Source organism: Scleropages formosus, chromosome 8 (assembly GCF_900964775.1).
Source record: "Scleropages formosus chromosome 8, fSclFor1.1, whole genome shotgun sequence".
In the NCBI taxonomy this organism is placed as follows: domain Eukaryota; kingdom Metazoa; phylum Chordata; class Actinopteri; order Osteoglossiformes; family Osteoglossidae; genus Scleropages; species Scleropages formosus.
Genome location: NC_041813.1, coordinates 30,195,000 through 30,221,986, shown reverse-complemented (window position 1 = coordinate 30,221,986; position 26,987 = coordinate 30,195,000). Strand labels below are relative to the sequence as shown.

At 45.8% G+C, this 26,987-nt stretch overlaps 1 protein-coding gene across 1 annotated transcript; it reads left to right on the top strand.

The window, feature by feature from the left end:
- The first annotated feature begins 3,696 nt into the window (after window positions 1-3,696).
- LOC108941535 (zinc finger protein 652-like) lies at window positions 3,697-26,547 on the top strand. The gene is made up of 6 exons (XM_018764275.2): window positions 3,697-4,052; window positions 13,490-15,170; window positions 16,556-16,703; window positions 17,006-17,121; window positions 19,193-19,337; window positions 20,922-26,547. Exons 2-6 carry the CDS (start codon window positions 14,106-14,108, stop codon window positions 21,548-21,550), a joined length of 2,103 nt encoding a protein of 700 aa, XP_018619791.2. The 5' UTR covers window positions 3,697-4,052; window positions 13,490-14,105; the 3' UTR covers window positions 21,551-26,547.
- Window positions 26,548-26,987: the final 440 nt, after the last annotated feature.

The window sequence follows — 26,987 nt, the reverse complement described above, 5'->3', positions numbered from 1 at the left end:
GTTGGCAGGGATGAGCAGGGGTCATGTGACAGAGCGAGGGAGCGGGTGAATACACACTGATAACCACTTTAATGTCAATAAAAGGCTAAGAGGATCATGCAGGTGTCATTAGGTACTCCACTGATCTTGGGAAAATGTTCCAGCAGCACTTTTGTAAAAACAAAAAAAGGTGTCAAAAGTGCTTTGGAGTTTCTCATCATTTATATTGTGTAGTTTTTCCACTGTATGTCACAGGATGGTTGTTTCGAGTTGTGATTACAAGATGAGGGGTGGCACAGTGGATCAGCAGGTAGTGCCAGTGCTGCACAGCCTCAGGGTTGTGTGTTCACGTGTGGGACTGAGTCCGGCACAGTGTGTGGTGTTTGTCTGATCTCCCCATGTTTGCATGGGTTTCCTCCAGTAGCCCAGAGACCTGTTTCAGGTGAACTGGTAACTGGAACTGGTGTCATTGCCCTACAGCGGAATACCATCCTGTCCAGGGTGTACCCTGCCTCAAGCTCTTTGCTACTGGGATAGACTCTGGACCACTGCAACCCTGCACTGGACAAGTGGTCGATGAAAATGAAATTAAAGTAGAAAAAAGATTATTAAAAAAATCACTACTTCAAATGCAGTGCGGAATATTGGACCGATGTGATTAAAAAAACTAAGAAAACTGCACAATAAGAATAGCTGAGCACCACTTATGTTTAGAAGCAGCTAGACAGTGTCATTAAAATGTTTATAAGACAGTAAGTTTTGCTTATTTTCTTAGTTCTGTGCACGGGCAAAGCTATGAGTATAAATGTTTCTTATGAGCATAGCAATTTCTCAGTTCACTGTTTGTACCGGTATGTTGCTGTGAGCCTGAGCTGTTCATTAGAAAACTGGACCCATCAAGACATGACATTTGCCCATCAGGAACAGTTTTGTCTTGTGGACCAAACAAGTTCATTAATTGCACTAATTAAATCTGGCAAAGTGAGTATCAGGATAACCTGCAGGGTAAAATTTTTTCCACATTCACATAAGGTAACATAGCGTTTTGAGCCGTCACCTTGTAATCCAGAGGTCGTCGACCCAAGTTACTTTTGTGGTACGTTTGATCACAGTACTTGCGCTGATACAGTAAAAATCATCCAGCTGCATAAATGAGCAAATCATTGCATGTTGCTTACTTTACAAACTTAAAACTATAATTCAATTTGCAGAAAAGCCTGAGATAAAGAACAGTAACATATCAAGAGAATATTTTTTCTAATAAAATCAAGATATATTAAGATACTTGATATGACACTGTATGTCGAAAAACACATCGTACGTCCACATATGGCTTCTTTGCATTATATCAAAACCATGGGAAAGTCACACACAAAACTCATTCACCTGCTTCCCATGTGCTGCTGCTGTCATGTCTTTGTGGTCAGGAGAGAGTTCTGAAAGCCTTTGTTTCAAATTCTGATATGATCAAAAATCAAGATCAATCCTCCACCCTCAGGTTTTCTCTCACACAGGAAGTTAGCAGTAGCTTCCTGTTTTGTTTTCTCCACACCAAAACATACGTTGGGGGCACTACCCATCTTAAAAAACAATTGCTTCTCTATTCTCCATCTGCATGAACCTTGCGGTCAAGCTGCACGAAGCGTGTTCCCCTTTACCTCTCGCTACCTTTCCCACCTCCCGTGTGGTTGAAACGACTTTTTTTCACATTGAAACAACAAAAATGTTTACCTGAGGTTTTGCGGGTTTATCAATCGAAGCGTCAATTACAGATGTTCGTGCAGCGAAGGGTGTGTATTTTTTGTCCTGGCGTGGTTTAACCCCAAAAAATGCGTAGTGTGCCGTACACGTGCGAGCAGCATCACGCTTATCGCCGTACAGTAGCTACACTCGTGATTTTTCAGTTCAGGGAGTGTCGCAACTTCTCACCGAGTAGCTCCACCGTCGCCAAGGCCTGCAAGGGCTTTTCTTCAGCCATGCGCAAGCAAACCTCGGCAAGGCTTTTACGCATTGCCTTTAAAGCGGAGCAGAAATTAATCAGTGCATTTATTTTGTGTCATTGAGTCATAAAGCTTTTTCAAGGTGATAAAGAGATATGGCAGTAAGAAAGGATATTAACTGATGCAGTGATACGTGCATCTTTGAAGATGTTAGCCTGCTAAATATTCACACTTAAGCTTTGTTAAAGTCATATATTGCTCAACACAACACAGATGTCACCATGGTGAAAACATGGCATGGCTGAAGGCAGTTTGGACATTTCAGTAACCCAGTCTGAGATCCTGGCTAAACGCTTACATGTCCACTCTGGCATATCAATTACCAGTGTAATTTATGTTGGCTCAGATTTTCCCCCTTCTGTACGAATATCTCTAATCTCATTAAGTCATCATTTACTGACAATTTCTTTCTTGCTAAGCATTGTTTCCCCACGATAAGACCGGAGGAGGCCGGCCGGCCGTCATACCTGCACCCCACGCCGACTGAAGCTGGACGAGACGTGCCTGTGTGAACTGGGACATCAGGTTAACACTCATCTACAATGTTATTATTAGTTGTAGATTGACTTTAAAGTCTTTTTTAATCTAGACTGTCCAGGAGGGACGGGCAGTCGCTGGGACTTGGATCCCAGAGGTTTTTTTTTTTCCCTCCCTTGACTTTCAGTTGGGGTTTTTTTGTTCCTTTCCTCCATGGCCAGTAGGCTTACTTATAACTTTGATAACTGCCTGGATAATATAGTAACTAGCCAACTATCTTATTTGTTTATTGGTCTTATTCCTTATTGTTCAGTGTTCTGTGTCACTGTGTGAGAAGAGCTGTATAAAAATAAACTGAATTGGATTGAGTGGCCTGATGACCACTCTACGTTTCTTTTTGAGCAAACGGCTTACTTTCTCGCCGCTGCTCCGACAACAGGTGAATGGAAGATTTTTTTTCTAAATATGGGAATTAAAGCACGAGAAGGAGAAGGACTCGGACTGGGTTACTTTAGTGTCCAAACTGTCTTCAGCCATGGCATGTTTTCATGTTTATATGGCTGGTTATGTGTCAGCCATGTTGTGTTTCCTCTGAGGCAGAACCCAAACTAACTGTCATACACACTTTTCACTAATATGTTAGTTTAATATTTTATAAATATTTAAACATTTTGTAACCGTAAAGACACAAGTAGGCTTGCCCAATGCCATGATGCAAACGTAGAGAGATTTCATGTATGGCCTTACCACATCACTTTTTTAGTTGCTAATAATAAAAATGAGGCTGTAGTAATGCTAATATAATGGTAGTGAAACTTGAGGCGGGAGTTGAAAGTTTATATCGTATGCGTTCGTCTTATTTTTACCGAAAGCATACTTAACTCGTCAAATTACTCTCCCTCTTTATTTTCTTTTAGAAACGGTTTGTACACTTGAATATGAAATTTGGGGCAACAACGAATTATCTGTCTCTTCGAGATTTTCATGAAAACTGACAGATAAGAGTGCAAATAACTTGGGCATCTTTAGTGAAATTGCTTTCATTGATTTCAAAATATATGACTGTGTATACAATTTTCGTGAGTTTAATTTCCGAAACTGCGTCATAAAAGTTTAATTCAATATCAAACTTTCACTTTTAGATCACCACCCCCCCTTTCACCGCCCGGGACGACCACGTGCACGCGCGTCGCGCTCTGAGCCCCGGCTCGCGGGAGGGAGAGAAGGAAGGAAAAAAAAAAAAAGCCTCGACACACGCTCGCCTACGCGACCCAGACGGCGGCCCGTGGCGCGCGGGGATGAACGCGGCGTGCTGCGCGAGACCGAGGCCCGGCCACGTAGCGCTGCGGCCGGAGGCAGCGCGAGTCTGTGCACGAGAAGGAAAAAAATGCGGACGGCTCTTAGAAACTAGGGGGAAAGGCAACAAAAAATAAATAAATAAAAAGTCTTCTGAGCGAGGAAAAAAAAAAAAAAAAAACACCCGTACACCGCGGAGGCACAGTGGACGCAGGTACAGCGAGCTAGCGTGATGTTTGCAGCCCCGAATCCCTGCAGCACTGATTGCGCGCGATGAGGAAGAGGGCGCTCGCGCCGAGGGTGAGTAGCAGCGCGCGCGCGCGCGCATATATATATTTCTACACATATATCGCTGACTAGTAGCTGCAACTGAAATATTCTACTTTTTCAATGTCACCGCGCTGTCACCTCTAGTTGACAGTAACGGCGACGGCGGCGCCGCTGCGGTGCGGTGGGGTGCGTTTATGTCACTGTCTCTGTGGTGGAAAAGAAAATGGCCAACAACGCGTCGCGTGTGGCCCGACTGAGGGAAGCCCAATTCCTCCCAGGAATGTGTTTTTGTTTGGGCCGAGAGGAGGGAAACGGACGGTTTTCCAAGGATAAAAGTGGAGAGCGGCACTCGAACCTGGTGCACGGCTGCCGTGAGGCCCCGCGCGGTGCGTGAAGGCGACTTTCGGCCGTGGGGTCCGTCCGTGCGTGCGGGCGGCGGACCGGGAGGAGTCGGACCCCGGAGGGCTGCAGCTGCTGCGGGCTGCGCGGCCGCGGCGGTGCCGTTTGGCCGCGAAAAGTGAAAGTGCTCCGCTGAAGAGGAGCCGCGGCTCTCGACGGCGCTGCACACTCGGAGCTCCTTTAGTGCGACATTCCCGCACCTTTTTGTGCTTCGCGGACTGCGCCGTGTTGCGTTGCGTTGTTTTTTTCTTTTGCCTTTTTTTTTTTTTTTTGCAAGCGCGCAGCTAAGCGCCTGTGTTTGTTTAGCTTAGCTAACTTAGCAATCCTGCAGCACGGCCTGCTGCCCACAGACTTTCTTTAATTTTTTAACCCTTTGCATGTATGAGAATGCCCGGGTCGCGTTCCGTGCTGTGCGTCGGGGTGCGGGGATCAGCCGTGGCTCGCTTGGGCACCTTCGCAGGAGTGTGAGCGATGTTTTCGGACCCGGCCGGCGTACTGACCGCGCCGCTAACTTTACCGAGCGCAGCAGGGCCTTCGCTGGACTCCATGGCATGGCCGGCAGGGAAGACAGGGGGCACAGGGGACGTCCACACCTGGCTGTCCTGCACTCCTCCACAGGTAAAGACAGCAACATGTGTCTCTGCTCGGAGTGTCCACACACACAGTGAGTCCGAGGTGCTGCTGGCAGTTTCGCAGCAGCAGAGTGTGACCCGCGAACCAGTAAGTATCCTACTGGTTATTAGCGCTTCCTCCCCTCTGTGCTCGTTCTGCTAGTCACATTTTTCTCCAGTAAACAGGAAGTTTTTACTCTGTCATAATTCAGGATCAAAACCCCGATCAAAGGCGTTGCAGCACTGGAGAGTGGAGCTTGAACCGACAACCTTCAGCTTGCGCGTCTGTGTCCGTAGACATTGCTGTGTTTATGTATGGGAGCGGTGTGCCAGAGTGGTATAGTATAGGTGTAGTAGTGGTTAGAACTCCCACCTTATGCGATATACCCAGATTGAAATCCCAACTCCTTCTGTAGGACCCTGCGCTTGTGCAAGATAGTTACCCTGAATGAATGCAGTAAAAATGACCCTGCTTTGTAAATGGATGAATCGCTGTAAGTAGCAGCAGAGTATTGCAAGTTGATTTGTAGGAAAGCCTCAGTGGCATAAATACGGAAGGATAGCAATTTTGGGCTTTCACAAAGGTGAAACATCTTCGTAACAGTCGGGCGTTTTATTTTGTACCATCTGTCAGCCAGGCACGTTGCTGGAAAATTCAGAATAAGTCCACTCTGCTGTGGCTGTGAATATTGTAAACGTGGTGGTGATAAAACATTAAAACTTATTGGTTAATTTCCTGCGCAGAGTTATCGATGGGGTTTTTTGCAAATGAACACTGACAATGAATTTAGCATCTGTTTCAGTTTTGATTTGCGGTATGAAAATTACAAATGCCGACATGAGTATGGTACTTTCAGAATCTGCAGATGCTTTAATTTTTGTGGTTAATGTTGTTTAATCTGTTTCTGTTTTTAGTAATACTCCTATATTTATTTACCAAAAAATCCACCCAGTGCACAAACAAAGGTAATTTTATTTGTGCAGTTGACATTGTATTCTGGGCTGTGGCAAACTGTAAAGCTGTTTCCTGTGATTCAGCCCATAATTCAGCTCCGTTATTTTGGCAAATATGCCATATGTCAAATGGTACTCGTTTTTATCCCGTATTCACAAAGCATCGTTGTCATATTTTTCACGTGACTTTGAACATCTAAGCATATCAAGGGTACAGTTTCATTTTTCCTTTGACGTTAAAGCTACCCAAAGGTGCCGTTTACACGGAGAACGGTAAATATCTGTTCTAGAATACAGGAAACTGATACTTAACTACACATCGGATGACAACGTTTCTTTCTTTTTGTGCTGAATGAGGGGTGGTGTGGTATGGAAGGTGAACGGGTACGGGTGTCATCAGTTTCTTTGCTTGAGGCCAAGTACCTTCCAGAGGGTATGAGTCTGTGACTCTCTATAGTGATGAGAGATGTAAATTTGCTGGTACCGTGTTATAAATGGCATCGTGCTTTGAGCTGCAGTGGCAGACCACCAGATGCTCTTTCCATTGGTGGTATCGCAGCAGGCACCTGAGAGAACGTCAGAACTTTGTCGCTGAGTTGCACCAGCTCGCTTGTCTGCTTAACTGTTTCTGCCAAAGGCAGGGGATATGAAAAGCACTTACGGAAGTCTGTCGGGGGAGCAGGTTACAGTAAACAAAGATTTTAAAAAGAGAAGTGTGAAAATAATCATTCTGCGCTGAGAACTACGGTCGAATCGGGCGTCGTGCAGAAGGCTTGGTTCACGTGTCAGGTTTGAGGTCATTATGGTCTCGCGAAAGGGAGACGGGGACACTGCGGGACGTAAACTTGAGTACAGCCGAGAGCAGAAATGAGCATCTGTCCCACAGCACCGGCGTAGTGGGTCGTGGCAGGGACTCGAGGCGGGGACCTGCTGCTCGTGCTCTGAAAAAGTCCTTTGTTACCTTAGGGACCAGTATTGACACACCCTGTGACTGTAATAGCAAAATATCGCCAAGAATGTCAGAGCAGCTTTTGGAGAGGTTTCTTTAAAGTCTTTGGAATAGCATTTGTTAGTGTGATCTAATAATCTTTTGTTGGCATTTTAGGTGTTTTTGTTTGATCGCATTTTCCCCCACAGGGATATCTCCCTTGAATAGTCATTACTGAGAGTCTGACATGTGGAATCGTTTTTGTCCTGGGCTACAGTTTGAGGTGAGGTTTCCTCCTGAGATGCCGCAGCTGTGTAGCGTCCACACATGCACAGTAACCCCCCCAATGCACATTTTTACACACATGCTGTAGTGCAGCGGTGCCCTCTCAGTCACGGTGCACGGGTCGCTGGCTCCCCTGCCGATACATTTTGCTTGGTGGTTGGCCTGTGGTCTTTCAGAGTCTGCAAAAAATCAGGTTTACACAGTTTCTGGTTCCTGCTAATTGTTTAATTTTTTAATTTTCCTTTTTTTTTTTTGGTCTGTGAAACGCCAGTGTGTATCGATGGGATCCAAGCACGGGAATGCATTCGACACGTGTGAGAAAGAAATTAGTTTGCTGTTTGATTATTTGCCGTGGTATTGTTTGCCAAGGAGAGTGAGTGGAAGATCTGTTTCCTTTCACTGTATGACGTCCATTCCAGAAAACGGACTTGGCAGCACTGGAGCGACCCCTGTGAGGTGATGGAAGACATCAGCAAATCGTGGTTTGCTTTTTTTTTTAAATTAAAATTAAATGAACATTTTGTCATCAAGTTTTTAAATTTTAGTTTAAATCTACCTGCACTGTTGTTCTGTAGCTGACAAGGTTGCAGTGGGGTACTAGGTTGCCTGAAGGATAAATTATGTAATTGTATAAAATTATGAAGGTTATTGTGTCATTGAAGAAGGATTTGTAGTTAACATGAAAGTACTGCTTAAAGATGCTGCTTGAAAACCTAAAGTTGGGTCTTCCCATGTTTCAGAAGGCAGTGAATTTTTATTCCTGAAACAATAGCTTTAAACAACGTATTAGAATTCCTGGAGTAATTACTCGTTTTATTGCCATTTTCTCATATTTCAGCTTTGCAGTATTGATGAGATCAAATGGTTATTCCTCCACATCAAAGTGCAGCACTTGCTCTGCTGGTGGAATTCAGAATGAGTCATGGCTTTTAGCGAGTGTCAGAATGTGACTAACGCTGTGACCTCAGCTCTCGTGCGGTAAACGGCTTGTGCTTGAGGACAGCCCTGTGCTGCAGTTGGTCGCGGGGCTGTCAAAGGGCACACCGGCCGTACGTTCGGTCTGGTCCCTGTCGACTGGAGAGACTCCCCCCCCCCCCCCCCCCCCGCCCCCCTTGGTGTATACCAGCTATGCGGCTCTGGCCGTACTGAAAGTATTGATTTTAGAAAGCTGTGAACGAAATCGGCCAACTTCTCCTTACCGTTAATCGTACCTCCCTTTGTTGAACGATGTGCGACGGGTGGGCGGACTAGGACAGAAGATTCTGATGGTTAGATGACACCTTGCGAAAACTTGTCAAAACCCCAGGTTTTCTTCTCCAAATTTCAACTATTTGAAACCAGATACAGCTGACTTGGATGAACATGTGCTCTCCATTCATTTCTTTTGCTTAGTCATTGACGTTTTTAAATGCACGGTGTTTATCACCGTCTTGCAGTAAAGTTTATGCAAAATGACTGAAGTTACTGTACTGGTTCTTGTTGGGTTTTCAGTTTCCACTAGATATGGTCAGGGTCTATGGACAGGATATTTAAAACAAATGGGGAAAAAAAGAACCCAAGCAAACTGAAAGTGTGAGAGGCTGTATCTAAGTGCTAATTTACTAATTCCCCCAACTCAAGCTTACGTGTCGTACAGGTTTTCTAGAACTTCTGATTGCGAGAAAGGAAAAGTAAAGAAATGCTGCTGTTTATGGCTTACTATTTCTGGTGTGTTTGAATAAGTTTACAATTTAATTTTGTACTTTTTTGTATTTAATCACTTTTAAATATCAGAGTTAATTTTTCTCCACTGGCATCTAATTACCAGTACATTTACATTTCTTCATTTAGCAGATGCTTATTTCCAAAGCGACGTGTATCTCGGAAAATTATACAAAAGTGCATCAACAGACGGGAAGATCTCGATGTAGACACGTGATTCAGTATCGGCAAGTGGAATACCCGTGTCTGTTTACAGCTGCAAATGCATTTGCTTTGCTGAGCCCGGTGGCAGTTCTGTTTGTACAGGAAGGTTGTTGGCCCCTTGACTGCTCCTGCCCTGCATTCTTGGTGCCCTTGCTGTACTTTAGCCGTGCCTCTGTTGACTCACAAACAGGTGCTTTGTCAGTGTTCGTAACTTTGTGTTTGCGTTTGCTTAACATGAATATAAAGTAATGGATCGGAATGTCATTTCCTGGATTTTATTCTAGTACTTGTAGTATGGAATACACGAGACTCATGGTTTTATCGTCACCTGATCTAAGGACAATAGGTCTACAGGGAGAGCAAGGTGCTTTGATGCTCTGTGTGTGTCTTTTTCTTAGTGCAGGATGCGTGGCAACCTTGGTGGTGTTGCCAATATGTCAAGTGCCAGCGTACAAGTGCCGGTGACATTTTGGTTCGTACCTGGGGCAGCTCGGAAGCTCACTACTACCTTAGCAAAGATGGAGATTGGAAAATGTTGAGACATTTGAAGCTGCGGCGACTGGAGGTGTTCTCGCCTGTAAGGATAATGTGTACCAGTGGCTGTTTTCTTAGTGTGGTGATTTCAAAGGCTGGTGTGCTGGACGCAACTCCAGAAAAGGTGTCGATAGTCGATGACCCTGACTGCGTTGAGGTCATGGTCTCGGAAGCACTTGTGTATCCCAGTCGCTGTTTCAGAAGGAGTCTAAAGCCCACCCAGCCGAGCCGTCGCTGAGTCTGCACCCTCTACCCCGATAGCCTAACAGGCGTGTACGACGGCTGGTCCACGCCTGCCGCTTCTGCCTCAGTTGTGGTCACGTGGCCTGTCTTCACAAAAACACTTGTACTCATTGCAGAAAATGAAGTCAACGTGAAGTTTGTCTGTTCATGGGTTTGGCAGAGTTTCTGTACATGCAGGGATGTGGCCAGCAGCCCCGTGAATCGAGATCTGCCCCTCATGGGTTGCGAGCAAACAGCACGCCAGTAACGGTTCTTGTTTCATTGCCTCTTGAAAGAGAATTGACTCCTCCCACAGCCACACCCAAAGCCATCACTTAGTTCCTGACTTAGAGAAGTCATGTTAGGTGCCTCTCAACTAAGGGTCAGAGATGATAACAAATGGAAAAAGGTCTTGTTTCTTGCATTTATTTTACTTGTTGGTAGCGACACCCATAGAAAGAGAGCTGTTCGTTGCTAGAAGAGGAAATCTGGCAAAGGCTTCTTTCAGAATGACTTGTGCTAAGTTTCGCACGAGGTCCTTGAGTCACCAGTGTGCTTCTGCGGTCAGCTCCCAACGGCCCAAGCGGGAGTAGAACTTTTGGGGGTCACCAAGAAGTTATCTGTGTGTGTGAGTGAAAAAGCAAGCATATAAATGCCTGTGAATAGTAGGCTATAAATGCCTATCTCAGGACTCGCATGCTTTCACACTTCAGTGTCACCCTCTATCAAGCGTGTCACACCTCTGTGAGAGTGAAGTACACACACACGTGCGCAGACTGACGAAAGAGAAGCAGTTGCCTAGGCACTGGAAATGTGAACCATAAGTTGTGGTGTTTCCTCTCTGCTTTCGAGCTGCTTGAGAATCGTGGAGCTGCGAGAACCACAAGGAAATCGCTGTTTACTGCTCGCGGGGGCAGCGTGCGCTCCTCCAGAGAGCCTGTTGACACCACCAGCTTGGCATACGTGTCACATTTGGCAGTAAAGCACAAGTTCTCAAGAGCAGTGTAACAAATCAGTGCTTTTTATGATTACTGTTTGTACGCTGATTACTCATATAGCTCATATACAGTAGTGCATACTGTAAGTATGCACATTCATGGTGAACAGGGGCAGTAGGTGGTGTACTGGTTAGAGCGGTCACCTTGTGCTCGAAGGACCTGAATTCAGTTCCCAACTCCTGCTGTAGTACCCTTGAGCGAGATGCACACCCTGAACCGATAAAGTAAAAATTATATTTATCCATTTATACAGCTGCACAAGTAGCTTATTGCACAAAGCTAACATTCTTAGTTGCCTTTTTCAAGGCTGTAAAATAAAGAATAATATGAATGAATACATCTGTTTCACGCAAATTTCTGGAACGAGTATATGGGTTCTCAGGAGTGTGTGAAACCGCTGTAACTGTCAATTGCTGAAATTGTTCTTGGGCTCACCTGCCACACAGAGAAGCAAGTTGCCACATGCTGAGAAGTCCCAACGATTGTTGGGATTCCTTTTAAAGATCCAAATTGGCTCAGAGCTCCTATTGCAAGCTCTCCTTCAGTTCTTGCCCGAGCCTCACGGTCATCTTAGGTTGGTCTCAGATAAAGTGATTCCCCCAGTTGTCAAGTAGACTGACAGAGAAATTAAGTCTTCAGCCAGGTCACCTGCGGAATGACCCCAATTAAAAGCTCTTAGCAGGACAGCTGAGATTATTTTAACTCCCACCTCTGTCAAAACAGCTGGGGTAGTTTACACACATTAGTAGAGGAGATGCAGGAGTTGCAGAGTGACGTGGTGAACTCAGATGCAGAACTAGCCGATTTCAGATGGTTTCCGGTCCGGAACCATAACTTTGAATTTGAGCTGTAAATGTACTTTAATCAGGTGTAGTGAACCCTAAGCTGGTTTTCGCTTTTGCAAAATATGGACAAGATGTGGTTTTAAATGAGGGAGTCAGGATTTTCAGTCCTTCGTTCGTTAATGAAACATCTTTGAAGAAATTGTGGGTTTTCTTGTACAGTGGATTTCTGTTGTGTGTGTGTGTGTGTGTGTGTGTGTGTGTGTGTGTGTGTGTATGAAGGGTTGGATTACCTGTAAAAATCATCTACCAGACTTGCCATAAGATTACCCCCCCGGTCTTGTGTTTACAAATGAATTTGTACTTTATCACCGTGCGCTTGATGGAGTTTCCTGTTTCGATTAATGTGAACAGTCACACAAACGTATCCTGTGTTGCTGTCAGTTAAACACGACTTTCTGTGGAAACTGAAGTTAAAACATTTAGTGGGGGGGGGGGGGGTGTTGTGTTTTTTTGGGGTTCTTTATTTTTCTGAGAGGATGTTCGCAGGAGCTCAAAACCGTTGAGCACTAAAATCTGGCCTGTTATTGCGTTGACTCAGCACTTCCCTCCAGCGCTGAAGTCGGTGATGGGTCACACAGGTCAAAAGGGTCACAGTGCGCCCCGCCAAACAGGTGACAGTTGCTTATTTATTACAAGTGACTTTTCTTAAAGGTTCCTCCCCAATAAATACGGCTAACAAGTAATCATGAGCGCGTTTGTATCTTGACACACTTGTGTGAACAGCAGATGAGCGGTAAGTTGTCTTCCATTCTTCAGTAGAATAAATTTGGTCCTGATATTTATCGGTGATACTTCTTACACACACGTCATTAAAACCAGCCATTCATTGTGTACCCATGTATGTGGGCGTTCACTTAAAATAGTGCTAGAAACTGCGAGAGCTGACTTTTGCTTTCCCTAACTGGCGATGCTGTCATTGAGACACGCTGCGGAACTTTGAATTGGACAGATGTGACGGAACCGCAAGAAGATAGGCGACATTTCAAGACGCCTGCTCTTAAATCTCGTGTTTCCCTCCACCTCTTTTTCCTGACTAATGTCTTCAAAGCACTTTTCTGGTAGCTTTCATTGAGACCTCGTCTCTCCTACGGTGAAAGTTTCCAAGAGCAGTATAGCGTATGGGACTGACAAGTCTTGGTTTTAATGAATTTTAGTTTTGTTTTAAGTGCAGTTTCTGCCTTGCAACAGTTGTCACCTAAGCCATCTGTTAAGAAGTGTTAAAGGGAAAAAGTAGGGTTTGCTTTAGATTATTACATGATGCTGTGAAGTTTCTAGACCATTCGTCAATCTTTCAGAAGGCTGGCACTATGCATTTCAGCTACTGTACCGCTTTGTCTCCTGCCACAGGAGAAGGTGTCGGAAGCAGCAAGACTACATACATCTTTCCTTCGAAACGGTAAAGGTAATAGCGTTGAGTTTTGCGGTATCCAAACTGCAGGTCCATGTCCGATACCTGTGCTGCTCAGTATCGGTTTTTTCAGCTGCCACCCGGAGGTATGAATTGTCACTGTATAGGACACGGAGCTCTGCACACTTCAACCTGAGTTGTGCAGCAGGAGCAGGGCAGTCCGTCGCGTGCGGTTCTTTCCGCACAGAAGCGGAGTACTTGTGGTGAGGCGCATAGTGGTGATTTCCATCTAAGCACGTTGCAGGTCTCTGCTTTCGCTTTTTGCAGAAGTTTGCCTCCGGTGTGGGACGCCGGGGAGGATGGCGCGGATGGTGTCCTGGTTCTCCTCCCATGTGCACAGACTTCCTACGCCACTTTTACTTTTTCTTGCCTTCGCAGGTCCCAGGTCACCGACTGCTGCAGGAACAGCCTGGACGGGTTCCCCGGCTACCTGCCAGCGAATGAACTGAACAGCTGTGAGGTCCTCGGAGAGCTGCGTGTCGAGCCATGCTCGTCTTGGGTTCTTGCCGTGAGGAAGATAGCTACCGCTGAGGGAGCAGCCTTTGCAACAGTATTTCAGCGCTGCTTCATTTTCTTGGTATCGTAGACACTGTCAAGGCCACAGGCCACCGTGACCAGTTATTCACCTAAGCTGTAGAAAGTGCATATATTGGATTTAAAAAATAAAAGCTATTTTTTAATTATTATCATCATCGATTGGGGTAGGTTTTAAAGAACATAAAATTTTCTCCAGAACGTTTTGTACAACTGCAGGACCTATGGCAGCCAGCTTTGGGTAAGATTAGCCCTCTCCGTTCTTCTGTCCGTGTGTTCTGGGGAGGGGTGTGGGGTTGGCGTGACCCCCACCCCTCCTTGAGGACCCCCTGGGGTGGTTCAGTAGCTTCTGCTAGAGCAAAAGCAGCAGCAAGGAAAAAAAACAATACAGGCCCCAACGGACAGCGCCCCCTTCTCCTCTCCCTCCCCCTTCCTCCCCACCCCCCAAGATAGGTCTCCGATGAAATCCGGTCAGGACTTCAAGGAGGAGGTCTCTGCCCCCAGCAGTGGCGTGATGGCCCAGGATGACGGGCGGAGAGCGCACATGCCACAGGGTTACTACCACACCCAGCCTCCTGAGCTGGACCTCTCCAGCAAGCTGTACAAGCGGGAGAGTGGCGGAAAGCCGTACTCAGTGCTGGTGGACAGCAAGCTGGGATCCAAGGGCCTCTTGGGGGAACAGGCCCCAGGGCACGTGAATCCTCCCCAGCAGCAGCCGCAGTATTACAGAGAAGGAGGTACAGTGGGACAGGAGGGGGGTGCAGGGGGGACGCCTGGTGCCGCCCAGCAGGCTGGGGCAGAAACGTCTGATGACACAGATGGCTCTGAGGATGAAGAGGAGGATGAGGAAGAAGAGGGTGATGATGATGTAGCGGACTCTTTCAAACGAGAGCAGATCATTGTGGAGGTGAACTTGAATAACCAGACCCTCAACGTGTCGAAGGGTGAGAACAAGCAGGCCTCTCCCCTGGCATCCGCAGAGCCCTCAGACAGGGTCAAGTCTGGGAGTGAGGAAGATGAGGAGGAGAGTGTGGAGGAGGAGGAAGAAGAGGAGGATGACGATAATGAAGAGGAGGAAGAGGAAGAAGAGGAGGAAAACGAGAGCCGAAGAACAAGAGCCAAGAAACCTCGCAGAGGTGGAGTCGGCACGCAGCCGCAGCGCAAGACCCGCCGGGCGACCATGGTAGCCGCAAGCGCCGCTACCCCTGGCATGACAACCAGGGGCAGGCGGAGGTGTGCAGAGCCGCCCAAGAAGAAAACGCGGCCAAGCAGGGAGAGCAAAACGACAGTCTCGAGACCAGCCCCCGGTGACACTGCCACGCCCGCAGGGAAAGGAGCCGCAGAGGAGCGGGAGACGCTGGCCTGTGAAAAGTGCCCACGTGTCTTCAACACCCGCTGGTACCTGGAGAAGCACATGAACGTGACACATCGCCGCATGCAGATCTGTGACAAGTGTGGCAAGAAGTTTGTCCTGGAGAGCGAGTTAGCGCTGCACCAGCAGACGGACTGCGAGAAGAACATCCAGGTACAGGGTCCTTCGGGGTGGAGTAAGGCATGTAACCGTGACCACAACTCTTTTTTGTTAACACTATAAGCTGGGTCCGCGTGTTTTAAACTGTTGAGTTACAAACATTTTGTAGTTTAACTGCATTTTCTTCACATGGAAAGTTTTCGTTTTTATTGCCAAACACGTTCTGTACTTACGGACTCAACAGCTAGGGGTCAGTAACGTGCACCCAAACAGCACCAGTGTGAGACCCTGTTGTTCAGTTCACTTCCTCAGTGTTTAAATCTTCAGTGGAAAGATTTAAACCACATGTTTACGGGATGAATTGGTCAAGAGAGGTCAACAGACACTGAATAGGGGTTTCTTAGGATTCATTTTCATTTTGTCATTTTAGTCACTTCAGTATAGCTTTAAGTTAATAAAAACCCCCATCTTATGTTTATAAGTCTCCCCCCCCATTTAATGTAGACTGCCAAAAAATTTTGGGAGTTCCTTTATGAAACTTTTACTAATTACAAACTGGGATTTGGAAACAAAACCCAATTACACAAACGTCCTGTCTTCATTGTGCTCTTAAGATGAAGATACCATGTGTAGAATAGCAGAATGTTTTGTAGATGCCTCTGAACTTGAATGCTGTAATTAAAATTGCTGTAAACAATACCATACAGTGGTGTGTGTAAAGCCAAAGCTCATTTTCAGTGCTGTACCTGTATTTTATTTTTATTTATTTTTTTTTTTTTTCCTGTATTGAGTCACTGCTCTTGGTACAAGTATGACCAGTTTTGGTACAGTACAATTACCAAAATAGCTTTAAGTCAATGTCTTCCATCAATAAGTGGTTGGTCTTTTTCAACCTCTGTCAGAAGATGGCGCCTGTGCTCCAGGAAGGAGCTTGCAACAACATGTTTGGCATTACTGTCTCAAGCTCTTGGCTCTGTATTTTTATGTAGTATTATGCAGTAGGCGAGTAGATGCTCTTGTAAAGCCATGGCTGCCTTCCGGTCAGATGGGGCCCTAGTTGAAATCCCCTATCCTGCTGTAGTACACTTGCTCAAGGTACCAACCTTTAATTGGTCAGTACGAATTAGCCAGCTGTATAAATAGGTAAATATCTGTGGGGCTGATAATCTGAAGAAAGAAGATTGTCAAAGACTAATGTTTTCAGTGACCCTGGGCAGAGGCACTAGTTAAAGGTTAATAATACTAGTAGTTAACCAAAAATGTTTTCCTTGTTTTACGAAGGGTTTTTAGTTTTGTAAGGCACATCCAGTCATGATTGATTTTTTTAGTTTTGTTTCGGTTTTATTTCCTTATTGTTTACATTGAAAGTTCTTTGCATGCTTGGGTGGGGTACAGATGAAACTCAGGAGGGTTTCAGAATGACTTTGTTTTCCTACCAGTGTGTGTCCTGCAACAAGTCCTTCAAGAAGCTGTGGTCTTTACACGAGCACATCAAGATTGTGCACGGGTATGCCGAGAAGAAGTTTGCCTGCGAGATCTGCGAGAAGAAGTTCTACACCATGGCGCATGTTCGCAAGCACATGGTCGGTACGTGGAGAACGGCGCTGTCCCGCTTCAGACAGTCCTTTCCCTTTGGGTGTCTGTGTTCAGGTTTCAGTGTTCTTGTCCCAAACTGGGGGGGGTTCATTTGTGTAAATAAAAAGGTTTTTTTTTTAATTCTTTTCCCTGTTTTACAACATCTCTCTGACCATGTCATAATCCTTATTACTGACAGTGCTAGTTAGTTGGTCGTAGATGTCCCCCCCACTTCCCATCTCTCTGCCTTCTACTACTCACCATTTGAGTTTTCTCTCTCCCTCCATTTCATTGCCCCCCCATGTGTGCTCCAGCCCACACCAAGGACATGCCCTTCACCTGCGAGACATGTGGGAAATCCTTCAAGCGCAGCATGTCCCTGAAGGTGCACTCGCTGCAGCACTCGGGCGAGAAGCCTTTTCGTTGTGAGGTGAGCCTCAGTACCATACAGAGTGTACATATGAATCAGCCAAAATCTAGAACTCCTCCAGAAAAACATGTACATCCTCCTGAGACCAGACATTTGCTTTTGTCCACTTTAAAGAAGATGTATTTTATATTTGTCTCCTAGACTGTAAATGTTACAATGCTTATTCCTAATACATCATACTGAGGACAATTTATGCTTTTGAATGATGCAGCATATTTTGGGGTTGGGCTGGAATTACTTTACAGAAACACAGTTACTTTAAGCAGAAAATGTACAAGTCTAATGAAGATGTTATGCTTGAAGTCTTATAGAAAAGTTGCATTCTCATCATTTCTAAATGTGAGGGAAGATCTTAGTGAGCAGTAATTGTTTTTGTATGTTTCCAAACTTTTTCCCGCCTATTCCTCCCTTCAGTCCGTGTTTTATTTATATCGTAGAGCAGCTGTGATTTCCCAGGAGCAGATGTTGGTGTATTTTAGCTGCAGTAGAAATGAAAAATGTCCTCCCCTGGAATTTTGTCACAATACACTAAGCAAATTGATACAGTGGTTCAGGATGGGAACTTAACCTGGAGACTTCTTGTTTGTCTAATACATGTAAGCAGAGAAACTTGACCTGAGTTGTTCCTGTCAAATATCAAGCAGTGTGAATTTGTAATGTTGCACTTTGCTTTGGCAGTAAGTGGTGCCATAAAGAAATAACAGCTGTTTGTTCCAGCTGGTAAACAGGTGACTGAGAAAGTCTGACATTTCAGTCCCCAGCTTGCTAAACCCAAAGACCATACTTTGATGTCCATGTCTCTTCATTGGTTTACTTCCCACCAGAATTACTTCTTCCAAACACAAAGTACATACGCACACACATTGGCTGAAGCCGCTTGTCCCAAGCAGGGTTGCAGCAAGCCGGAACCTAACCCGGCAACACAGGGCGTAAGGCTGGAGGGGGAGGGCACACACCCAGGACAGGACGCCAGTCCGTCACAAGGCACCCCAAGCAGGACTCGAACCCCAGACCCACCAGAGAGCAGGACCCAGCCAAACCCGCTGCCCCATTGCACCCCTCCACAGTCAAAGTAGTGTGATACAAATTTATTCTGGTTCACTTCAGCATTACTATTAGACTTGTTTGGTTTCATGTATTTGAGAAAGGACATGGAGTCCACTGTGTACATGTGCATTTGTTTTTCAGTTGAAGCTTGTGTTGGGAAATTAATTTTGAGCTTACAATGTACAGGGTGTTCTCCAGGACTACATGTGGAAACCCCTGCTCTAAGTGAAATGCTTTTGAAAACAGAGTTTTCAAATGTTATGAGATCTGCTGACATTTGGGTGGATGAATGTGACACACAAACCGAATCGAGTCCATGCATCGCTGTGCTGACAAGGCCGCAGTGTTTTGTCTGCTGGTGGAGAACAAACGGTAGCTCTATTCTCCAGATGCAAATGGATAAATATTTTCTGGCAAAAAGCCCCCCCCACAACCCACCTACACATCCAGCTCCTTGCTTGCAGGGTAGGGTGGTCTGTGTGCCTGCAGAGGCTAAATTAACCGGAGGGATCGTCAGTCGTATTCTTTTTATAAAAATCGCAAATAAGTGGGTATTTGGTGGTTGCGGTTGACTAAATTACTAAACTTATTTGGGAAATGAAAATAGGGTCTGTTTCAAGAGAGGGAGTATGTGGTTTATTTGAAGGCAACTTGGGAAACTCCTAAACGGGTTTCTCCTTAGCCCCTGCAGTGGTAGGCAAGGTCAGACCAGGCCTTAAAGGTGGGGATGTGTCTGGCCAGTTGCTCGTATGAGCCCTGGTACCGAGCGCCGGGTTGAGTTGCTGCCGCTCTGGAAATAGAGCTCTAATAACAGGGTGCAGAAATTTGGGCTGGTGTTTCCACTAGCACTGCTGTCATCGTAAAATAAACATGTCCTTACACTGCCCAAAGTTTGCTCATGAAGCCAGCCAGCCCTGAATACTTCCAAGTTGTTGGATTCCTGGTCAATGAACTTGTCTGGGAGGAAATCAGAAATGAGCTGATGTGTTCTGTCCCTTTCAACTCCACCCCATCCCTGCTGCAGAACTGCGACGAGAGGTTCCAGTATAAGTACCAACTGCGTTCCCACATGAGCATCCACATCGGCCATAAGCAGTTCATGTGCCAGTGGTGCGGGAAGGACTTCAACATGAAGCAGTACTTTGACGAGCACATGAAGACACATACAGGTGAGTGACACACAGGGACACCTGTGACCAGATGGATTCACTGAATGTCACGGTTCAGGATGTCAGTACATCATCCCCCTTGAGAGCTAGCTCTTGTAACTGGCTTGGTCAACATTTCTTTTTATCCAGGGTGAGTATTTTACAGCTGGATGGCACAGCCCAGTAATAACCACTCGTTCTGTGCTGGAGTAGCAAAAGACAATTATTGATTCTCAAACAAATGCACAAAATGTTTGGATGCCCTTCAAAGTCAGTGCTTTTTTGAACTCAGATATTTTTTCTCCTCCAACCAAAACTCTTGGTCCCTGGGTTTTGAGTTGACCGAGCAGGGTAAGAAGAGGTTTCTGATGTCTTCAGAGGTAGAGCTGCCATATGTTTTGAAAGGCTGGTGTTACCACAGCCCCTATCCCCATTACAACAGTCCACGCAGATATGTCTGAACAAGCTGTCTTGAGAGGAAGGCTGGCATGGGCACAAGCTATGGCATGGGTCTGTTGCAGTCAGAGTAATGACAGGGCGGGAGAGCAGCTCTCCAAACCAGCACCAGTGCTCTAACTTTGCTTCGACTCCTCCCTGGCTAATTGAAGGGGAGCCTTTCCTTAACCATGGGTGTGTCTTCTTACTCGGTACCCTTGTTCTTCTTCCTCCACTTCTCCCTTCCTGTGGATTGATTTAGCTCCATTGTGGCCACAGACACACCCAGGACATCCAGCAGTCATGCCTGTTCTCTTTAATAAAGTGGCTGGTCTGCATGCCATGTGGCACAGACATGCTCGCAGCCCAGTTGCATCCCGTCCTCGTTGTCAGGTCCCTTTGATTTTGAATTAAACCCCTTTAAACACTGGGAATCTTTTAAATTCCTCTTCCAGCTCAAAAACTCAGGTAAATGTTATTGGGGGGCCCTCAGTGTTCCAGATCTTCTTTTTCCAGGAGACACTTTAGGCACTAGGTTAAGCTGTTCTTTCAGACCCTCAGCTCACCATTGTCTTTAGGGATGTCGTCCTTGGCCAGTCTGTCGAAGGTCACTAAATGCTTTGAGACATTTTGTGGGCAGTTGAGAAGCAGAAAGATGGCAACAGCTGTGCTTTCTTGAAGAGTTCTTATTTCCAGATCCTTCTGGACTCAGTCATAAATAATCATGAACATGTAGAAAATATTTTTGTCAGATGTTGGGAAGATGCGGGTAGGAATTTGGGAGTGAAGAAACTGGACAGAGTTCAACTGGCAATTTTAACTCTTGGAGATTTTCAGTTATTTAACACCAACAAAAATTGTACCATTTATTTGTGCCTGGCATGTAAAGTTGCTTAAGACAATCCATAAATGAGCAGATGGCACAGTTGGTGTGAAAAATCAGTCGTGTCACACGTTGGAAATGGAATTTGTGCTGATTAGACTGCCTCTGTGTTTCCAGCAAGGGCTTTGGATCATCTTTATGTTCCGACTGAGTTGGGCTTAGTTAATTACTGTAATGTAATTCCACAAATTACAACTGGAGCAGGTGCAATTGCCCTGCGTGCTGCCTGGCGTAGGTATTGTATACCTCAGCAACTGACTTGCAGCTTTCCTCCCATCACACCGTAGGGGAAAAGCCCTTCATCTGCGAGATCTGCGGGAAGAGCTTCACGAGCCGACCCAACATGAAGCGGCACCGGCGGACGCACACGGGCGAGAAGCCGTACCCCTGCGACGTGTGCGGCCAGCGCTTTCGGTTCTCCAACATGCTCAAGGCCCACAAGGAGAAGTGTTTCCGCGTCACGAGTCCTGTGAACCTGCAGCCAGCTGGCCTCCCCCTGCCGCTCCATATCCCCGCCCCTTCCTCTTCCTCTGGGCCAACCCCTGCCGGCCCCGGTCCTGTCCCTGGCCCCGCCTCAATAGCATCCTCCGGGCCCGCGGCCGGCAGTCCTCCGGCCCCCTCGGCACCTCTGGGCCTCAGCCCCTCCGGAGGGGCCAGCCTCCCGCCTCGAGCAGTGGGACACGCTTACCCACAGCTGCACCTGCACACACACCCTTCCCACCAGCACCACCAGCACCACCACCACGCACCGCATCCACCACCACACCACCACCTCTCTGTGCCGCCCGTCTCACACCTGCCGCCTCCCCCTGCCCTGTTCAAGAGTGAGCCACTCAACCACCGTGGGCACGAGGACAGCTACCTGCGCCACATGGCCTCCCCAGACAAGAGCACAGGTGCCCCCCAGCACCAGTGAACACGGTCGGCCATAGTGCCAGGGGACAGAGAGAAACGTGTTTTAAATGAGTTTGTCTTCACTATCCTTTTGGAATGCCTCTGTTTTCATAACATCCAGGATGTGAGAGAGAGACCCTGAGAGCATCACACACCGGCAGTGTGTGTGCTGTCTATTACCTGTGAGCCTGTGTGTGTGTGTGTGTGTCTGAGAGTGTGTGCGCAAACAAGAGTATGTGAGCAGTAGCCCCATTCCCCAGGACTCAAGGTCTCTTACAGGGTGGGCTTGCAGTGGTGGGAGGTGTTCCTTAACTGGCTGCTTATTACTTCAGACATCAGTTAGCATTACAGCACCACATCCCGTTGTCCCCCTTCAGTAACGTTTGGTAGCGTATATGGATCGGATCTGTGTGTATGTTTCTGTGTGTATGCTTGGAGAACGAGTACAAATGTGGCATTCGTTCTGGTTCCACAATGGTGAAATTGTCACCGAGGTGTAACGTTTTGTTATATGGGTTATTTCTACTCGTCTCTGCAACAGTAGCTTTGGGGAGCAAGGAGCATGGATTTTAGTGTTTTCCCGTAAAACAAACAAAAACACAGTACTGTTTTGGTCACCTGAGCTGTTCGTGCAACATGGACACGGCAGCTCTGCGAAACACTAGTTCAGGCTCGGTGGGCGTGCGGCTCCTTGATCGTGACAAGTCGGACTTTGAAGTCTGCTGTGATGGTGCTGATGTGGCACTTAAAGAAATGTTTAAGTTTAATTCAGTTTTTCATTCAAACATTGAACTTTTAAACATTAAACACATTTTGAACCTTTGAACAGGAAACGTTTTCATTTGAACTTTCCACGTTAGTCATTTTCCTTGTGTGAGGGTTGCTTGGGGAAGCAGCAGGGGGTTGAGCGGGCACGTCCAAACCTTGCTTTCTCCAGCTGCTCCTGGGAAAACCAAAGGCATTCAAGAGACGCGATTCCTCCATGTCCTGGGTCAGCTCGGGGGTCTTTTCCCAGTGGGATGTGCCTGGTATAACTCCAGATGGAGCCAACCAGGGGCCATTTTTATGACATTCCTGAACCACCTCAACTGGATCCAGAGAACAAGAGACTTCTCTGGGGCTCTTAAGGATAGTGGAGTCCTCACCCCTCTAGTCAGTCTAGGTTCACACCACTCATGCCTGCCACTTCTCTGGATTTGTGTCTGACCTCCATGCTTCACCTTGCACGTAAGGAGCTCGGGTTATGACTCCATGTCTCCATTTCAGGCTGAGTCCATGTGGGTTACATGGGTGACCTCCCCACAAGGCACTCCTGTGGCTCCAGGAAATTTTTTTTTTTTTTTTTTTTTTTTTTTTGGTGTGTCAGCAGGGTGGACTTTTCCATGTGTACTCATGGAGATTTGTGGACAGTTCATGATCTAGCTTCTACCTACAGACCCGTTCACTAACGGTAACCCTGTCAGGAACACAAGGCTCTAGACATTGCAGCTTGATGGTTTACACAAGGCCTCAACCACCACGCCAACGTGAGTTCCTTGGTGGAGACTCTTCATGGCTTCCCCCCCATAACATTTATAACATGATTTTGGCATCTTGCTGCAAAGTGTCCAGTTGGCCCGTAACTCCGCCCCTTGTTTATGGCTTGTTGAACACTTGTTGCTCCATCCCCTTGCTTCTCCGAGTGCTACCTATTGTGTGTCACTTGAGAGAATTAGTTAAACTTTGAGCTCAATTTAGCTTTTGAACGAAATCCAAAACATATCACAGCGGTGCTCTTGTCATTCTCCTCTTCCCACAGCCTTCCCCATGAGCTGCTTGATCGTGTCTCTTGATGGGTTCTCACTTTCGAGCAGCTGGTCTTCATTACTCTGGGAGGGCAATGGGAAGCTGTCCATCAGGTTCAGCCCCACCCAGTAGCTACACCACCCATCAATATTAAATGTTTATGCATTTAGCTCATCTTTTTCTACAGAGCAGCTAATAACATTGAACTGCACACAATGAGTTACTCATTTATACAAATAAGCCATTTTTACTGGTGCATTTTAGGGTAAGTACCTTTCTCAAGGTTACTACAGCATAAGGTAGGATTTGAACCTTCATCCTCCAAGTCTGAAGGTAGCAGCTTTAAGAACTACACTACTTGCTGCCTGAGGAGAGGCTCCTAAGTCCTGTTTTAGCTGTTAATGTTCTTTCAAGCAGGGAAAAACGTACTAATTTCTGACCCTTCAAGATTTTAAAACAAATTAATTTTATTTCTTTAAATACTAATTTCTTAGCTTGAGACTGGTGGCGAGCAGCAGCCTGAGCCTTCAGTTGTATTGCTCTCACAAATCTGTTGCTTCTGTTGTCACTTTGCCACGTTACTCGATTGCAGGACGATTGTCATGATTCTGAATAACACCTATTCTGAGGTTCTGCTCTTCTAAGTCGTGACCATGCATAATGTAATTGCATGGTTGTATTTTTTTCATAATGTGGCTGTTAGTTATTTTAAAAAACAGTTATCTGCTGCTTACCGTGGGTGCATCCCCACATAGAAATACTACACTTATGTAAGTGCTGCTGTTTTTTTGTTTTCTTTTGTCCCCCCCTTCCCTATTTTCACATGAAATTCTTGTGAATTTGTAATAGACCATTGGTTGTTTTTTGACCTGCTGCGGTACAGGATGAATGAGAGGCGCCTGGCTGGTTGGCTCCCCGTCATAAGAGCATCGTTCATTTCACTGATGCACTAACCTTTTTCCTGGCAAATCCAGTGAATTAACAACAGTTCCTTCAGATATGATTACAGCTTGTTTCCTTTATTGAACTTATGGTGGTTGGCATGTGTGCATTTCTTCAGTGTTTCTCAAGCTGCTTCACAGCAAGAAGACCTTAGGTCCTTCTTTAGAACTAGAGGTAGTGTTACATCTCCAAGGCATTGTTGAAGGACTGTTTTCCTGGGGCGGAGAAAACACATTTCACATCATGTAGGTTCCCAAATGTCGATCTGAGGTGGTGGTGTTTGTTTTTTTTTGGGGGGGGATCCCTCCTGTTAGTGTTTGACAGCATGCTTGGTTGCTCACTGGCTGTCACCAAGCTTCCCAACAAGCGTTGAGAAAGCCATCATCAGTGACCCTCGTTGTGTGTATGTATGCATGTCTGTGTGTGAGTGAGAGCTCATAGATGTCTTCTATTCACTAGTTCCCATATCCAAGGGGGGGGTCCTGTGGCTGACCCTACAAATTACCCATGACTCCCTGTGCCAAGGAGCATTCTATTCACATGTCCATGCACTCTAGTGCCTGTGCAGTCTTGCAGGCACATGTAGGTCTCAGGAACTTTTGGTCACCATCCTACAATTGCATTCAGTATGCTTACAGGAGTTTAGTTTTTATAGTTTTTTTTTTTTTTTAATTAAAGATGAATAATTATGACAAGTATGTTCTCACGTCTGTGCAGCAAGTACATGTCTTAAGTGACTGTCCAGGAACATTGATCATACGCTCCCCTGCCGTGGCTAAGACCAACCTCCATGGTCCTTCACCTCATGCTTTGTTACCAAGCTGCTTTCTGAACACGGTCATTCTGTGTATGTCAAGAGTTTGATTAAGGCAGGTTTCACACGTGACTGTTCTGTGTCCGTATCGTATGGTCGTTTGGTTATTCTTTGGAAATGGTATGTCTGATTGTAGAGCTTGGCCAAGGAGAGACGGGCTGGTCTTGACAGGTTGGTTCACGTTATGTTAACGTTCACGTTGTCCACATGAGTGGTGCATATGTCTGTCCTTGAGAAGATGGAGGGGATAAAGCGGAGAGAGCTGTCCTGTGGAGCAAATTCAGCATTCAAGAGCTCTTCTCTTTCGCAGTCCATGCTGGCATTGCTTCCCTGCGGTGTTTTCAGGATGTTCTCCAAGCCGACTGTGATCAACTGATGTTCGGTACCGCTTTCCAAGCGTTATTTTGTGTTGTTTAGAACCCGCTGCACTTTACTGCTGTGTGTTTGCAATGTGGTGAAGGGTGGGAGGCTGCCGCAAGCATCCTGGGAAGTCGAGAAAAGTCTCCCAGAGGATGCAGATGACAGATGTCTTTGAAGCAGGACAGAGGAAATTGGGGAGGGGGGCAGGGGGGGAGTAACTGGACAGAGAGGACAAAATCCTGACTTGCAGACGTTTTGTTTGGCCAACTTGGATCCAGGGATGACGACTTTATGGACTCCAGAGAACATGAGGCTCTCCCTTTGGTGCTTTTTTTTTTTTTTTTTTTTTTTTTTTTTTTTTTTTTTTTTTTTTTTTTTTTTTCTTCCCCCTCCCCTCCATGGACTCCAGTATTGTCAATCTTCCACAAGCCCCTCCCCCAGGCTCACTCAACTCCACCCTCTGTATCCCGCATTGAACAGGATGCTTCTTTGTCATTTGTATTGGGTTCCCATTTATTAATGTTTTCCCCCCTCTGTTCTGTTGTATATGTCTCCTTTATCTTTGTTATATAGAGATGCACTTTCTACTAAAATCATTGCTAGTTTAAAAAAGAAAACAATACTGAGTTCTATTCTTTAAAGATGTTTTAAAAAGCAATCTACTTTTTATGTATTTTTAACCACTTAATGTAGCATTGTGTATTTTATTCTGGTGAGTATCTGGTACACATTGTGCAGCTTTATGATGTTTTTGGAGTTGGAGAGGAAGTGCTGGGCCTTTTGATAATGTGCATTTAACAGACTTTCTGCTAACTTTCAAAGTAAAAAAAAAAAAAAGTAGCCATAATTATGACCCAGTGGCTTTGCTGTCTTTTTTTTTTTTTCTTTTTTCTTTTTTTTTTTGGGCCACTGAGAGAGTTTGCATTATGGTTGTGTGTTATATGCAGGACAAGATTCAAGGTCACCCTCAAGTCGTAATTATGTTGTTTTCGCTGCATTACGATGTAGCTAGCAAACGTGGAACTCTCCTGGCACAGAATGCAACTTGGAGATGGAAAATCACAGCGGTGTCTCGGAAGCAACACGAATACACCTTTTAAAGAATGTTGCATTAAAGTGGAAAAAATACTTTGAAGTACTTGTAGATATTAAACAGTTAGTGTTGAAAAATCTGAACATTACACACCTTAAAGACATGCACAAAAAACCGGTACATGGATAGCCTGAAACACAGCTGTACTCTTTGGTTCAGTAAAGTCTTTGCACTATTTCACTACAGTTACTTTCAGTGGTTTATCCAGCTTAGGATTTTTTTCTGTATCCCTTGTAATGTAAGTACTTGACTTGAGGGTACAGCAACAGGACGACGGTTCTTGACTACAAAGTGGTCCTTTACCTACTACTTCCACCGTAGCCTAATTTTACCACACACAGCTCTGTCCACACACGTTTACTGTGGGAAAGCACTTTAATTGCCTCCTTCCTGTTTCTAAGCTGTAATTTAAGGTCTGGTCCTTTTTGTTATCCCTGGGGTCAGGGTGTACACCATGAAGAACAG